Below are 16,732 nucleotides of genomic sequence, written 5' to 3' on the forward strand. Positions count from 1 at the left end.
TAGTCACAGAGTAAAGAAGCCATTGAAGGGCTGAGGAGAGAGGGGACGGTTCCTGGGATGAAGCCCTGGTGGCAGCCTGAAGGTGCCTGATGATGCTCCTTCCTCCACAAGCACATTGTCTCAGAGGACTGGTCCCCACCTCGTGCCTTCACCTTCTCAGCACCCACCCACTCATTCACTTTTTGTGATCTGGGATCTTCCACCATCGTATAGAAACAGTTCTCTCCAGGATCACTTCGTTGCCTATCGTTATGAAACAAATTACCCCAACCTTCATGGCTTAAATAACCACACACATTTCTTATCTCTCATCCCTTAGAAACTCCATATAACTATTGAATAATTAAAAGATAAAACAATAATTTGTGTGCCAAGTGAGAGATTATAGGGTGCTTTCTTACTGTGTATCTAATTGATACTTACATCAGCCCTGTGAAATAGATTGGGCAAGTGTTTACCATCCCCATTTTACAGAAGAAAAATCCCAACAGGCTTAAGTGGGTTTAGGGCCTTGCCCAGGCCTACAGAGAGGATGTTTGCTGGGGCTGGCATTCCAAACAAGACCCTCGGATCCTAAATTCCAATTCTTTCTGCTGCACATGGACCCTTCCCTGCGTCCTCACAATGCACAAACAATTCACTCAATATGCTTTCCTGAGTGCAATTTTCACTCTCTCCTAAGTTCTTCTAGCTCTTTATTTCTTTCAAAAGCAATGGGATAGTGAAAAAAGGTGGAGAATCAGGCAGGCCTCACCGAACATCACGGTTTTTCTTTTTAGAGGGTCACTCACCACCAGGCACGCCCCCAGGATCCGTCGGTAGGAACTCCTGGCATTTCGGACCCCTTCTTGCAGAGGCTGCACTATGCGGGCAAAGCACTGGTCGATGGCCTTCTCCAGCAGCTGTATCTCCTCTTCCACAAATCTCCTCAGGCCACTCACGTGCAAGTATTCGTTCTAGGGACAAGGGCCATCAGGAACATGAGGCCACCCCCTCCCTAAAGGCACTGTCTCCTCCAACTCTGCTTTCTTTAAGTCTGTCAACAACACAAGATTTAGCTTGAGCAGATCACCCACGGTGGACTCCTCCCTGTCATCCCAATAAGGCACCCTTCAGGGCACAGACCTCCTTAAGCTTTGTGGGATTGGAGAATTGAACAGATATATCCTCCTGCAACTTTTCCTGGGGTTTAATCCATTAGGTTAGTTGAAAGAGTAAATATTTTTTAAAAATCCAATGGTCATTAAAAGAGATTTTTCCAATGACATCTGATTCAACAAATATTTAATGAACTTCATGCACAAAGCAGTTTTGGAGGATAGGGTTTCTCAAACTTTAACGTGCATAGGAATCACCAGAAGAGTTGGTTCAAACCCAAGGACCTGGGATTCTACATTGCTAGCAAGCCCCAGGTAATACTGATCTTCTGGACCCCACTTTAAATAAACAGCAAAGCTACAGGACCACAAAAATAAAGACTTGGTTCCTGCTTCAAAGGAGAATAGTCAGGGAAGAAAATATCTATTCAAATAATACAAGGGAGTGACCGCCAGGGGCAGCCTTGACCTCTAGGTTCCAAACTGGGAACTTTGTAGTGTCTGTCCCCTCGGTGCCTGACTGCAGTGGAAAGAAACCACACTCCTTAGCTCATCACTTAAGGTCCTTCGTGGCCAGAACTCAATCAATTTCTCCAGCACCAGCAGCTCTCTGTTTGCCCCAAAGTTCCTCCCACGTAGCTGCCCCTGAACTTGCAACCATTCCCCAAACGTGCCATCCTTTTGGTCCTTTGCATGTGCTCTTCCCATGTTCTCATACACCCAAAGCTCAAAAGTCACTTCCCATGTGATGCTCTCCCTGACTCCCCGGGCAGAGTTGGGGTGCTCTTTCCTGGGCTCCCATTGCATTTAGGACACCCCTGCTGTGCTGTGTCTCTCTCAGACCATGTGTCTCCTGCCCTGGGCCAGGACCTTGCTGGAGAGACAGACTCTGTTATTCATGTTTGTTTATTCCAAGGCAGGGCACGGAGAGCACGGTCCATAAACATTTCTGGGGTGAATGAGTGGCGTGGAGAAATGGCTGGATAACGTAGGCTCTTAACATGTATTCCAAATTTGATGACAGAAATAGCTCTTGAATTGAGGTGTGACCTTACAGAGATGACTTAGCATCTCTGGATCGCAAGGGCATCATCTGTGAAGTAAGTGAATGGGGCTGAATGGTCCTGAAAACAGCCTCAAACTCCTATACCCTGAGTCTCAGAATAGAGGAGTTTTAGAAGTTTATGGAAACTATTCCACTTCAGGCAAGCCCTGGGGAGTTTCAGAGTTTTCACTAGTTAGAATTCTATAAGCTATACTTTCTCCCCCAGAGTTCCTTCTAGATTCATTGGAGTTTGTGGTGTCACTAGTGATCAAAGTGAAAGAAGAAAAAAGTCATGAGAAGAAACTCCACAGGCAAGATTCTCACAAAGGCTCACTCTCAAAGAATCCTTGTTGAAGAAGCAAAAGAATGATAAGAAGGGAAGGGGCTGGAAACAAAAGAGCAGCAAGAAAGGGAAAGGCTGGCATCTACTATGAATAAACGCAGGACTCATTCAACATTGAGATCATCATAATCAACTTCCCACTGATTCTTAAAAATAAAGACTAGATCCCTGTTCATTTAAAATCACTAACTATCCAAACTCTAAAATTTTTGGTTTGAGTCACAGTCTTAAAAAATGATCCGTCACATATATTTTTAGATTTGATTTTTTTTCCCAGAATGCAAAGGAACTGACAAACTCTTGGCTTCCAGCTTTTCATCAGAGAACTAAGACTGAGACCAATATCTGAGGCCAAAGAATGTTGAGTAAGCCTGCTGGCAACTCCTTCTAAAAGGCTATCACAGAAGTGCCAGCCAGCCCCCTCCTCTGTGTCTTCTGTCACCTGCAGTCTGGCTACAAGGAGGGACTGAGCCCCTACACGGGTTGCACCTCCATACCACGCTCCAACTTTGATTGCAAAATGCTTTGTCCTGGTGTTTATAAAATAAACCAACCACACACAGCACCACATCTGACTCATTTTCCATCAGCACTTCCAAAAGCAAATCTTTTTCTGGGCAGAGAGGCAACTTTCACCCCAAAGAATTTTGGGGGGAAGTTAGAATGTCAAAACATTCGCTAGTATTTCAGAGGACAAAAGTCAAATTGGAAAATCTCAGATTCCAGGAGGGTTTCTTTTTTCTTACACAGAACTAGACCCAAACAAGGAATAAGAAATACGATGAAAAAGATGGTGAATCTTGCTCTATATGGCACTTATATATGGCACTTTTAATTTCTAAAATGACATTTGACTGACACTGTGTGGACCATCAAGAGTTGACATTGCTGGGATTTCCCTGGTAGTACAGTGGCTGGGAATCCACCTGCCAATGCAGGGGACACGGGTTCGAGCCCTGGTCCGGGAAGATCCCACATGCCGCGGAGCAACGAAGCCTGTGCGCCACAACTACTGAGCCTGTGTTCTAGAGTCCTCGAGCCACAACTACTGAAGCCCACACGCCGCAACTACTGAAGCCCGTGTGCCTAGAGCCCATGCTCCGCAACGAGAGAAGCCACCGCAATGAGAAGCCTGTGCACCGCAACAAAGAGTAGCCCCCGCTCGCCGCAACTAGAGAAAACCCATGCACAGCAGCGAAGACCCAAAGCAGCCAAAAATTAATTAATTAATTAACTAACTAAAAATAAAAGAGTTGACATTGCTTACTTTTCACACTGAAGTCAGGTCCCCACCAGCTGCCTCTGCTCATCACTCCACAGGGCCCTCCCAGGTTCACTGTCCCACATTCTCAGGACCAGCCCTACTGGTACATATTTCTCTCCCCTTTCCCTATTCTGCATAACAAGAAGTCAGACAGCTTGGCTGTGCAAATCTGACAGCTGACAGCAAGTGTGGAAATACAGAAATACCAACCAAATGAGAACACACTAAGGCTATTAATTTAGAGCTTGCTATAGCAAGAGAGTCAGGGGCCATCACTTGCGTTTGGCAGACACTCAAAGGCAAGCAGAGGGGTGGGAAGGCTTCTGGTGCCCTGATCAGAGCCCCCTGGCATGGGGAGCCGTAGGTGGAGACCTTGAAGCAGGGATCTTATGTGATTCATGAGGATGCATATTTATCTTTTCTTGATTGGTCCTCAGTTGGAAGCAGGGATAAAGATTAGGGAAGCCCATGAGCTAACAAGGCTGTCTGTGATGAGAGTTTCATGGGCAGCCAATTATAGTGAGGATGTGTGGGGTCAGAATAATGCAGCCTGCTGGGAGACTGTCATTTGCAGAATTGAAGGCAATGCAATCATTGCTAAAGGGTTTAGTTTGGACGGGAGATGTAACCTTCCAGCCATACTTCTGTCATTTGAATTTGATGGGTTGTTTTTGTGTGTTTCGGGTTGTTTAAATTCTTTTTTCTGTTCTGTAAGCAGCCATTGCTCGTATGTGAAAACACCTAAGAGAAATGGCAATCTCTTTGCCATAAAATATGGATGACAGTTAAAAAAAAAAAGGGATAAGGGAAGCCATCCGTGGTTAACAAAGGTCTGGCCATTTGGGGCTGATTGTTTCAGAAGTTATTGTTTAGCTTCTTAGATTGTTACTAGAGATAGCGGTCTAACTTCCTACAAGTTTTAGAGCAGGCTGGCTTCCTGAGCTGTTCATTGTAGATGGGGGGGTTGGTTTCCCAGGCAGTTTGTTGCAGGCTGTGGGTCAGAGTTCTGTTTTTCTATGTGCTTGTCTGTTTGTATTTTCATTCCCTCACAAGGAAACAATGCAGATGGTGATTGATTCCAGCAACAAAGCTTTCTCCCAAACTCTCCCAAACCTCGAATGTAGCAGCTTATCCCTCTTCTATTAGGGTAAAAAAAATTCATCCATCAAAAAGATAACTTTGTCCACTACTATGAAAAAAGTCATTTTTAACTGGTTATTCAGAAGACCTGCATTCTAGACCATGAAGATAATACCTCTCTGCTGAAAGGCCCTCCTCTTACATTATATAACCACGCTGCTCTGAGTTTGAGATTCCGACAGCACCAGGCCATGCAGGAAGTCCACAGGCAGAAGAACGTTTTTTGGACTGTATGTGCACACATGCCTCTTTAGGATAACCAAGAACTGACATATTCCAGTAAAAGTAGACAAATCCCACCTGCCATTAAGCACATTCTACCTGATTCAAGTCTCAGGAGAGGCAAACGTGACTATTTTTACCTTTTCCTCTCAGCCCATCTGTCATAGGTAAAACATTCTTTTCTTTTCTTTTCTTTCTTTCTTTCTTTTTTTTTTTTTTTACTCAAAGGCTACAATGTTAACCCTCAAATTAACTTTCTGCTCCCTTTAGATTCTCTGAGCTTAGGGTCTTCCTCTGATGAGGAAAGAAAGATTACGGTGAGTTAATTTTCTAACTTGGTAAGAGGGAGCATTCTTCCCAGGCCAGGAGGCAGAGGACACACAGCCCAGGGGTCTTCCTACCGGCAGGTTGTCCGTGCAGCTGAAAGTGTCTGTGAGGAGTAACAGGCCAAAAGCTTCAGTGACATACTTGGTCACCATCCTCCTCTTCTTATCCAAGAGCCTTCTCCTGATATATTCTCTTAACTTGGGGATTTCTGGAATTCACAGGCAGCACAAACAATTTGAAAAGGCCAGAGTTGGTGGGACATAGAATTCTTACAAGTTAACAGATCAGGCTGACAGTCTGAATTAACTTCCGCTGAGGTCCTATGTGGGTGGGTTGCTCACTAAACCAACCTATCTGTTTTCCCCAGTCTAGGAGCAGCAACTGTGGATGGTACATCAGCAGTGACGCATGCTCATTTTATTCAGTGGTAGAGAACAAACTCTGTGGAAAAGTTCAGGCTGGTTAAAAAAACGGGCACTTCCCTCTGGATGGTAGTTACCTGGATAGTATATAGAACTGGGGCCTCATATTTCTAAAGCCTCAGCCATTTGGTCCCGCTAGACTTTTCTATCTAGATCAAATAACTATTAACATCAAAATAGTGCATGCTTGCTGTAGAAAGGGTAGGACCTCTGACACGTGCAGTTCCAGATTAGACACGTATCTTAGTCCAAATCCTCTGTTAGTCGGAAGATAACAGATGTCATGCTACTTCCCCCCCGCATCATCCCTGTAAGTGGAAATGTTTCTATATTATTCCTTGCCTGTGCCGTGCTGATTATTTCTTTGATATCCTTGTTCAAGCAGTTCCCCATGTCTGGCAACTTTTCACATCTTCTGCTCCTTAATCGCCTTTGACACTCATCCATGTCTAGCGACACATAGGCCCATTTTAAGCCATTTTCAGCTGAGATCAAGGTCAAGCTCAGATCCTGCCTCCTCACCCAGCTTTCCTTCAGTAATCCAGTCCCACAGGTCCTGGGTTCTCTGAATTTCTGCTGTACTCAGAGCACCATAGAACTAGCCTCATTTTTACTTTGATTTTTGCACGTGGCTTAGTATAGTAAGTCCCCTACTTACGAACCTTCACGTTGCACACTTTCAAAGATGCAAACGTGCATCTGGTTCCAGCAAGGAACCAGAACCTGTGCCATCCACGTCAGGTGCGAGTGACATTGCAGCTTGCCCTCCATCTCCTATTGCTGACCATCCTTCAGCTCTAGCATCTCCCACCTCCTCTCCCTCCTCCAGTCAGTAACTCTTCTTGCCTGTTCACTCCATGCCAGCCCCTGGATGCGACCTGTTATTCTGTACTACTGTACTTTTCAAGGTACTGCACTGTAAGGTTAAATATGTTTTCTTTATTTTTTGTGTTTGTTTTTTATGTATTATTTGTGTGAAAAGTATTATAAACCTATTACAATATATTACTATATAGCCGATTGTGTTAGTTGGGTACCTAGGCTAATTTTGTGGGACTTACGAACAAACTGGACTTATGAACGCACTCTCGGAATGGAACTCGTTCGTATGTAGGGGACTTACTATATTAGCTCTTCAGGTAAATTTCAAGTTCTCTGAAGAAAGGAGCCATGTTCTCTAACCCTACCCCCACCCCCCCAAAGAAAAAGCATGCCATGGATGCTTTTTCTACCTGTCCCTGGGTGAGCAAGGACTCTCAAGGCAAACACTAAGGAAATGACAACTCATCGTAAGATTTGGAGGAGAAAGGAATTGTGGTCTCAGGTACCACAACAATGCAGAGAGAAACACGCATATAGCTGCTCATAGGTATAGAAACTAGAAGTGTGGCACAGAAAGTTCTAGAATGGGAAATTCAGAGTCCCAAGCTTAATCCTGAGACTTGGAGTGATTGAGATGAAAAAATATATATGTATAAATTACCAGTTTCCTCCTCGGTGAGGAGAGTCTGCTGCCAGTACTCCTGGGCGCTGACCGTGTACACCAGCTCTGAGTCTTCCAGAACCCTGGAGTCTGCTGGCAGTTTTCTCTGAAGTGAGAGAGGCACACAGAGAACAGAATAACTCAACCGCTGCAAAGGCAACCATGCACATGCTCCACAAGAGCCTTCAGCAAACTTTAGCTCATTCGCTTTCAGTTCTGCACAAGCCCTGTAGGAACAAGCAATAGTCCCAGTGTCAAATGCTCCCTTCTGTCCACCTTACAAGGTCAGAGGTCGTGAGGACACTGTTGCAGAGATTCTCTTGGGAGTTAAAAAAATAGCAATTCTAGAAGGAAATGTATAGAGAAAATAGTTCAAAAGTGTATTTAACCTTAAAAAAACTAAAGATAGAGTTACCATAGGATCCAGCAATCCCACTCCTGGGCATATATCTGGAGAAAACTGTAATTCCAAAAGATACATGCACCCCTATGTTCACAGCAGCACTATTTACAATAGCCAAGACATGGAGGCAACCTAAATGTCCATCGACAGATGAATGGATAGAGAAGATGTGGTATATATACAGTGGAATACTACTCAGTCATGAAAAAGACTGAAATAATGCCATTTGCAGCAACATGGATGGACTTGGAGGGCCTTATGCTACATGAACTCAGTCAGGCAGAGAAAAACAAATACCATATGGTATCATTTATTTGTGAAATCTTTAAAAAATGATACAAATGAACTTATTTACAAAACAGAAATAGACTCACAGACATAGAATACAGACTTACAGTTAACAAAGGGGATAGTGGGGGGGGAGATAAATTAGGAGTTTGAGACTAACATATACACATTGCTGTATATAAAACAGGTAAACAACAAGGACCTACTGTATAGCACAGGGAACTATAGTCAATATCTTGTAATAACCTATAAAGGAAAAGAATCTGAAAAAGATTAGATAGATAGATAGACAGATAGATATAGATATTATAACTGAATCACTTTGCTGTACACTTGAAACTAACACATCATAAATTAACTATACCTCAGTTTTTTAAAAAGGTATATTTAAATATTCAGAGGGGGGAAAGTACCAGGATCCATTTTGGAAAAAGAAGCACAACCCTAACAAAGGCAGCGATGGGCAGGAGCCAGCTTGGACCAGCTCCTGAGCATCCACTGTACACAGCTCCTCCCAGCTCCCCCCTCAGCACCAGCACATTGGTAGCTTGAGACTGGCAAGGGAGTATTTACACCACAGGAATCGGCAAATGGTACACATTGGGCCTTTTTTGTTTTTTAAACAGAGAGCTGACTGTTAAAACGTGTATCAATTTTTCAGCACAACACAATACAACACTGGGCAAAGGTCCTATAAAAATGCAAGTTTCTTAACTGGGTGGTTAGTCATCCTACACATTTAAATGCAGAGTAATGTTTAAGCAAATGATGGTTTTAAATGTCAAGGAATTAAGAATCATATGAGAAATTTTTTATGATTAGAAAAACATCACCACAGAGAAGTCATACTAGAATGACACATAAATAATGTTTCATAATCCTTCATTCTTCTCACTTAAAAGAGAAAAGCCATAAAGAGTATGCATGTGTATGCATGGGTATATGGGGGTGGTAGAACACAGTAGGGAGTTGTCAACCTTCTTCTGATGCAAAGATATAAAAAAGCTGAGTGAGTGGTCCACTGGGAGAGGCAAGAAGCTGCATCTCTGGCAAGTTGTGAGCCCATTTAGTCAAGGCTGGAATAGAGATTGCTAGAAGCCCCACACTCTAGTCAGGACTAAAGTTATATAAAGGAGCTGCCAAGATTATTATTTTTTCCCTGCTTGATAGTTTTGACTCCAGGAAAATGTTTAGGGAAAGTTGACCCCACTTTCTACTGGGAGATAAAACTAATGTGCAATTAAATGTTAGTAGAGTTTTAAAATAGTTGAAAGGAGTATTCCTAGCTTTACCCAGGTGTTTGCATTATTTAAAATTTTCCTCTAAATTTTGTATATCTTTTCTAAAAACTATTGAAGATTAGTTGACACTTCTTATTATTGTAATCCAAAGAAATATTTTTATAGTGTCAATGGGATGGCTACAGTAGCAGGTTCCGTATTATTGTTAAAGAGAAGTAGAAAGAGTTACAGTTGGAGGGTAGGATCCAAGAGCTAAGTAGATGCTCATCAGATTATCCTATAGAAAGATGAGCCACTGTTATCATTTACATACATGGTTTTTAATAACTATATATAGCATAAGGTATTAAGTTTGTAAGAAGATATTGTATATAAGAAAGGAGAAAACCTGGAAGCTCAGAATAGAAGTGACACAAGATGGAAGCAGAATCAAAAAGCATATAGTAAAGTTGGAGTTAGATTGAAATCAGGAATATAATTTGTAACCCCATTTAAAAAAATTTTATACAATTTTTAAAGGTTACTTTTCATTTACAGTTATTACAAAATATTGGCTATATTCCCCATGTTGAGCCTATCTTACACCCAATAGTTTCTGCCTCTTACTCTTCCACCCCTATATTGCCCCTACCCCCCCCCCCACTGGTAACCTCTAGTTTGTTCTCTATATCTGTGAGTCTGCATCTTTTGTGTTATATTCAATAGTTTGTTGTATTTTTCAGATTCCATATATAAGCCATTATCATACAGTATTTATCTTTCTCTGACTTATTTCACTTAGCATAATGCCCCCCAAGTCCATCCACGTTGCTGCAAATGGCAAAATCTCATTCTTTTTTATGGCTGAGTAGTATTCCATTGTATGTATGTATGTGTGTGTGTATATATCTCTATCTATCTATCTATTTATCTACATATATATATATATATATATACACACATATATACACTGCAACTTCTTTATCCATTCATCTGTTGATGGATACTTAGGTTGTTTCTAAGTCTCAGCAATTGTAAATAATGCTGCTATGAACATTCAGGTGCATGTATCTTTTTGAACTAGTTGCAACCCCATTTTTAAAAAAAATCTATATTTTCTAGCTTCGTCATTAAAATGACTTTGCAGTGATATCACCCTGTCCACTTCTTTTACTTGTATGAATTATTTGATATGTACCCCTTGCACCCCAACTTTTATTTTTAATATTATTCTCTGCTAAAAGCAACCCAAGTTTCTTTGATAGTAATAGTTCCATGCCTTGGGGCAGGGAAAAAGAAAATGGGCCTGGATATGTTCTTGTTGCCAGAGAGGAAAGATATATTTTTTTAAATGTCTGGGTAATGCTAAAAGGAACCAGCTTAAATTAAAGGCTCCCATTGGCCAAGATGTGAACTTGAACATCAAAAAGAACACAGTAATTCTGTGAAAAGCCATGAGTTCATTATAATCCTCAAACTGAGTAAAATAATAAGGTATTACGAAATAATAAGCTCTATCTCTATCTACCTATCTATCTCTCTATATATCTATCTAAAGGTCTCTGCCCTGAGTTCCCAATACAGGGCTCCTAAACCCCTTATAAATAGGGGGTTTCATTCTAACATTGAGTCTTTGGCCCCAGTTCCCAGCACAGAGCTCCCAAATCCCTTGGAATTTCTACCCCCTACCCCCATTCTCCAGAGAGGGGAGAGGAGCTGGAAATGGAGTTAATAATTGATCATGTCTATCTGATGCAGCTCCATAAAATCCCAGTAGTGTGGGGTTCAGAGAGCTTCCAGGTTGTGAGCACATTCACATACTTGGAGAGCAGTGCACCCCAGTTCCATGAGGACAGAAGCTCCTGTGCTGGGGACCCTCCCAGACCTCTCCCTATGGATCTCTTCATCTGGCTGTTCATCTCTTATCATATCCTTTATTATATAGTAAACTGGTAAATGTGAGTGTTTCACTGTGAGTTCTGTGAGCTGTTCTAGCAAATAACCCAATGCAAGGGAGAGGAGGTCATGGGAACCAATTTGTAGCCAAGTCAGGCAGAGTTGTGGGTAACCTGGGGACCTACTTCTTGCGATTCATATCTGAAGTGGGAGGCAGTCTTGTGGGACTAAACCCTTAACCTGTGGGATCTGACGCTATCTCCAGGTAGACCATGTCAAATTGAGTTAAATTGTAAGGTGCCCAGCTGGTGTCAGAGAGAATTGCTTAGTGTGAAGCAAACTCCCACACATCGGTGTCAGAAGTATGAGTGCAGTAGTCATGTGCGAGTGAAGGAGAGAGGCACTGGAGCAGTAGCATAGGTTTTCTTTACAGGTTTGCTAAAGCAAAGGCAAAATGCTGTATAATAATCAGCTCAAAAGACATGCCTGAGAACATCAAAACCCAGCTTTCTTTTACCTGCCACATACAGTTAGTCGTCCAGACCTATGGATCTGAACCCCCTATTAGTTCTTGAATGCATCTCTATTTCTATGATTACTGCCTAGTTCAGGTTCTTATCACTTCTTTTTTTTTTTTTGGCTACGTTGGGTCTTTGTTGCTGTGTGCCGGCTTTCTCTAGTTGCAGTGAGCGGGGGCTACTCTTCGTTGCGGTGTGTGGGCTTCTCATCGTGGTGGCTTCTCTTGTTGTGGAGCACGGACTCTAGGCATGTGGGCTTCAGTAATTGTGGCATGCGGGCTCAGCAATTGTGGCTCACGGGCTCTAGAGCACAGGCTCAGTAGTTGTAGCTCACGGGCTTAGTTGCTCCGTGGCATGTGGGATCTTCCCGGAGGGCTCAGACACATGTCCCCTGCATTGGCAGATGGATTCTTAACCACTGCGCCACCAGGGAAGTCCTATCACTTCTTTTTTTTTTTCTTAACACCACCTAGATTACAGAAAAAGCCTCCCAGCTGGTCTTTCTACATCCAATCTTTACCAGCCCCTCTCCCCACCATCCATTCTCCATATTCCTGAGAAAATCACCTTTCTAAGATGCATAATATTTCCATATTGAAATCAATAAGTGTAGTCCCAGGAGCCTGAAATTTTTCTTACAATATTTTTCTTAATTTTCTTTTTTATAATTAAAAAAATAAGCATAGACATCTCTATGAGTGGCTACCCTATAATCAACTTCTGACTCATACTTTCTATGATCAAAATTAAATTTGCTCCAAATGAAGGTCTGCAGTACAAATAAAGGTCTCACAATAATTCAAACTGAAAAGAAGTGGTTGGAGAATGAAGGTGTTACCTAGCCATCAGAGGTGTAGGTGTGTAGACCTAAAAGAACTTGTGCCATAAGAATCAAAACCAGTCACCCTGCAAGCTGATGTATTGTTGTCCAGACCCTATCTTGTACATACCAATTTGCCACATATTTTAGCAATAAATATAATTGTAAATTGTGTATTGAGGTATTTTATGTTTCTGCTTCCAGAAACAATATAATTAGGTCCTCATAAAATGCATATTTCTTTAATGCCAAGAAGAACAATTAAAGAGAATAAGAACAGCTTTACTGAGTTATTGCCTCATTAAAATCAACATTCAAGAATTGCTCGGTAGAAGACTTTGGCTTGAGTATGAGGTCTGATTATTCTGAATTAGAAACAAAAGCCCTGAAATTTCCAATTCCACATTGTACGCCAGCTATTTTCTGCATCAATATAATTGAAGTCAAAATACAGAAAGCAATTAAACATAGAACTGGACCTAAGGCCATGTGTTTTTACTGTTAAATCCAACACTGGAGATTTAGTTTCAGCAAAACCATCCCTTCTATCACATTATACTAACTGTGATATAACACTTAAGTTGTTTTGTTTACATTTTATCTTCAAGTTGGTTTCAGTTTTATAGTTGCATAAGACTATTACAGGAAGGGGTTTTATGTTTGTACCTATTTTAGTGACAGCATAATAAAAATAGTTTAAGAAACAGCAAGATTCCCACAGAACAATTACCCAAGCTTGAAAAATAGAGCTCAGGGCTTTTCTCCCAACACTCCTGCATATGCCCCTTGCTGAGCTATTCAAAACTACTTGCCTATAATTCACCAAGCGTGGCAGTTTTTTTCAACCATGTTCTCCCTTCTGTATCAAACATATTTTCTCCAACTTCTTCACCTCGCTCAAGACTACTGGTTCTTTAAAATTCTGCTGAAGAGGCTGAGAAGTTTTCCCTGAATTTCTCCTCAACACCGCCTCCCCCAGCGGCCCGAGTGACTGGGGCACCCTTCCTCTGTGTTCCCCCAGCCCTGCTGCATCCCTCTAGCCAAGCACACTTCAACCTGCACTGTGATCCTTGATTTTATCTGCACGTAGTTCTCAGTAGACCATATGCTCATTCAATCCTTCCAACAATCACAGGCAGTAGACATTATTATTCCCCCATTTTACAGATGAGAAAATGGAAGCTCAGAGAGGTACGGTAATTTGCCTAAGGTCACAAAGTAATGAATCAGCAGGACTAAGTTGTCTACTCCAAAGCTTCTGCCCTTGCTACCGCACAAGACCAAATAGGTGTTTCTCAAAATCTGAGTGGTTGAAAAGTAGAAAAATGCATAGGAGAATCTGTTAACTTACCTTTAGTTTTTCCTTGAGAACTTTATTCCTTTGTAGCTTTATCATTTCATTTCTTTCTAAAACAGCCTCTCGCTGACTTTGAATAGCTTGCTGGATTGTGAAAAGAAATGAAAGCATGGCAAAGAGTCTAGGGTTATCAAGAGTGGTAAAGGGATGAGATGCACATTTTGGGGGCAGCTCTTCCTCTGCCCAGACAAATGTGCATGTGTTCGAATCATACAATACTAACCATAAAAAGTATTATTTAAGAATAATGAGTCCAAACTCGTCAAGATGTTCACATTAAATGTGTGTAACTTTTTATCTATCAATTATATCTCAATTGAGCTTTAAAAAAGAAAGCAAAGAAAAAATAACTAGTCCATACTTACACTTCCCACTTTTCTTTCCCTGAAATGAGAAATGTAACAATTATTTATCTCATGATGTGTCACAGCAGTCTTGACTTTCCCTGAAAGCAGCATATACTGTCATGCCTTTATGCCTCTCCCTAAGCTCTTTCTTCAGTCCAAAGGCTCTGACCCACCTCCAGTGTCCATTTGAAAAAAAGTATCTTAATTTCTCAATATTTTGTCATCAGTGGAATTTTCTGTGACCTCACCACCTGGCCCAGTCAAAACGCAGCCCTCACTCTCCGAGGTCCCATGGTACTTTACTTGTCACTCTCATGTAACCTTTCATCCTCTTTTAAGACAGTGACCTCAGCGACTAAGCAAGATGCCTCTCTGAATCTGCTGCCCCTACCACAGTGTTCAATAAACATATAATAAATTCAGCTGTATTAAATTCAGCTGTTCAGTTTTAGAGCTGGCATTGGAAAGGGAGCACTTGAGATACTATTCTGTGGTAGGGAGTGGGGTGAATAGAATTGCAGGGAAAAAAATAATGGAGCTGAAATTCCAACTTAGACCATGAAAGCAAGAAGTTGGGGGAAAAGTCTTAGTCTGTTTCTTCACTGAGGAATTTTTCTCTGCTTAGTTAGTTCCTGGAGACAGTAGACTCAAGTGTGGGGGGGGATACGGCAGAGGGGACAGGTGGAGAAGCTTTTGTTAGAGCAGAGAAACACTAGCAAGGGTAGAGCCCATGACCATATGTCCCATGTCCCCAGAACAGACCAGTGTACACCTGCTGATCCTCTGTAAAGATTAATAACAACCCCTTACACTTTCAGAGTGTCCCAACATGGAAGATAAGTTCCAGTCCCCCTAGTTACAGGGGGAACAGACATGTGCATGGAAATCAACATATATTAACATCTATTAAGCTCTAAAATGCTTACCCTTCATTATTTTTTGTTAGAGTATGACTCTAAGAATGCTTTTACTTTGGGCAAAGTTCTGAAACTTTGAGAACCTTGCTCCATATGGGTTTAAAATCTCAGGAGGAGACAAATCTGAAACAGAATCTTGACACTTCAAAGCGGTACCGGGCCAGACGGTGTTATAGGAAGTGCCCACTAGCTGTGGGGCGTCTACACTTCCCATATCTGGGGGGACAGGCAGGTCCACCACTCTGTAGAATGCCAGGAGCTGCTCTTTGCGTCTCAGACACCTGAGTGGCGCCCCTGGAGCTGTGTAGAGCACAGCCTGTCGGGCGTTAAGCGGCTGCTCTGGAAGATTCCCAAGACCACCTACCCAAGGGTCCTGATGTCCCAGGAAATCACCCAGACTTCTCTTTTATCCCCAGTGGTCACTTCCCTGAGTCCGCAATGCCCATGAGTCAAAGCTCTGTTGTTACCATAATTACGGCAGTCAGGACCCATGGAGGAAAGCCCGCATCCCTGTAAGCCCAGCACGGTACCTTAGATATTCCGGCAAGTGGAGCTTGTCGGTCTTGGTAACCACCAGGGCCATGTCCCTGCAGAACCCCCTTTGGCACGCTTTGATGGTCTCGTTCAGAAGGTCTTCATGGGCTCTCCCTCCAGAAACTCTTTCAATGTCAGTGATCAGCCAGATCACTGAGCATTTATCAATGGTCTGTGAAACATGACCACAGCATGTTTAAGAACATAGATGGTGCCTCGGTTGTAGAGCATGTGCTTCCTTAATGTACCATGTCTGTCTCGATGCTCTGCCATGACTCTCTCTCCATCCCCACCTCTCATCCCTCCCTACCACATTCTTTTAGGCACCAGCCATACGAGCTTCTTACACTTCCTGGGATGTAAATTGCTCATCTATCTCTTGGGGCCTTTGCCCTTGCCGTGACCTCTGCTTGACCTCCATTTGCCATCTGAGACTGCCAAGGGCCACCTGAGGCTCGGTTGGCCACCTCCACCTCTGCATCCCACAGCACCTGGACTTACGTGCCACAGTACTTCTCAGGCAGAACTATTGTACACAGTCGGCACTCTATACCCCTCTCCCCCTCTTCACCCAGACTGTGAGGTACCGGATGGGAAGGGGCTGCACCTTTCAGCTTGGAATCCACATCACCTCAAGCACAGTACTTGGCCCATAGTAGAGGCTTCAGAGATGTTTGGGGCAGTAGTCATTGATAGAATTCAAGAAATCAGACCTCCAGTTCCAGATCCATCACGGGCTTGATTTACCTCAGCTGTCCTCTAGGGAAAATTATTGTTCTTCCAGAGCTAGTCCTGGTCATGATCTACCCCAAAGCTGTCACCACAGGGCATCATTTTGATGTCTGGCTGCCCCTGCATATTCAGCATACTACCACCAGGTGGCAGCAGGGAGCCAGAAACCGTGTGATTCAAGTTGCAAACGCCAATGAACCTGAAACTGCAACCTACTCATTGATCACATATGTATTGCTTTAGCTAATATGCAACTTTCATGTGACAAGCAATAGTGTGTTGCCTTGTGACATTTCTCTGACTGTATTGTTTCACTCATCTTATCTCGCCATATAAATGAAAAGCTGGTCCAACGCC

The 16,732-nt window shown here is 42.6% G+C and overlaps 1 protein-coding gene across 1 annotated transcript in view; it reads right to left on the bottom strand.

Annotated features, from left to right (window-relative positions):
- NUGGC (nuclear GTPase, germinal center associated) overlaps positions 1-16,732 on the bottom strand; it is a 48,427-nt gene that overhangs the window by 11,640 nt on the left and 20,055 nt on the right. The window contains exons 8-13 of the mRNA XM_082616378.1: positions 15,640-15,815; positions 14,211-14,229; positions 13,840-13,929; positions 7,344-7,449; positions 5,513-5,646; positions 792-956 (exon numbers count right to left, since the gene is read on the bottom strand). Of these exons, the coding sequence (XP_082472504.1) occupies positions 792-956; positions 5,513-5,646; positions 7,344-7,449; positions 13,840-13,929; positions 14,211-14,229; positions 15,640-15,815 (690 nt within the window). The remainder of the gene's footprint in view (positions 1-791; positions 957-5,512; positions 5,647-7,343; positions 7,450-13,839; positions 13,930-14,210; positions 14,230-15,639; positions 15,816-16,732) is intronic.

The sequence above is a fragment of the Mesoplodon mirus genome (genome assembly GCF_964341445.2).
Source record: "Mesoplodon mirus genome assembly, chromosome: 1".
Lineage (NCBI taxonomy): Eukaryota > Metazoa > Chordata > Mammalia > Artiodactyla > Ziphiidae > Mesoplodon > Mesoplodon mirus.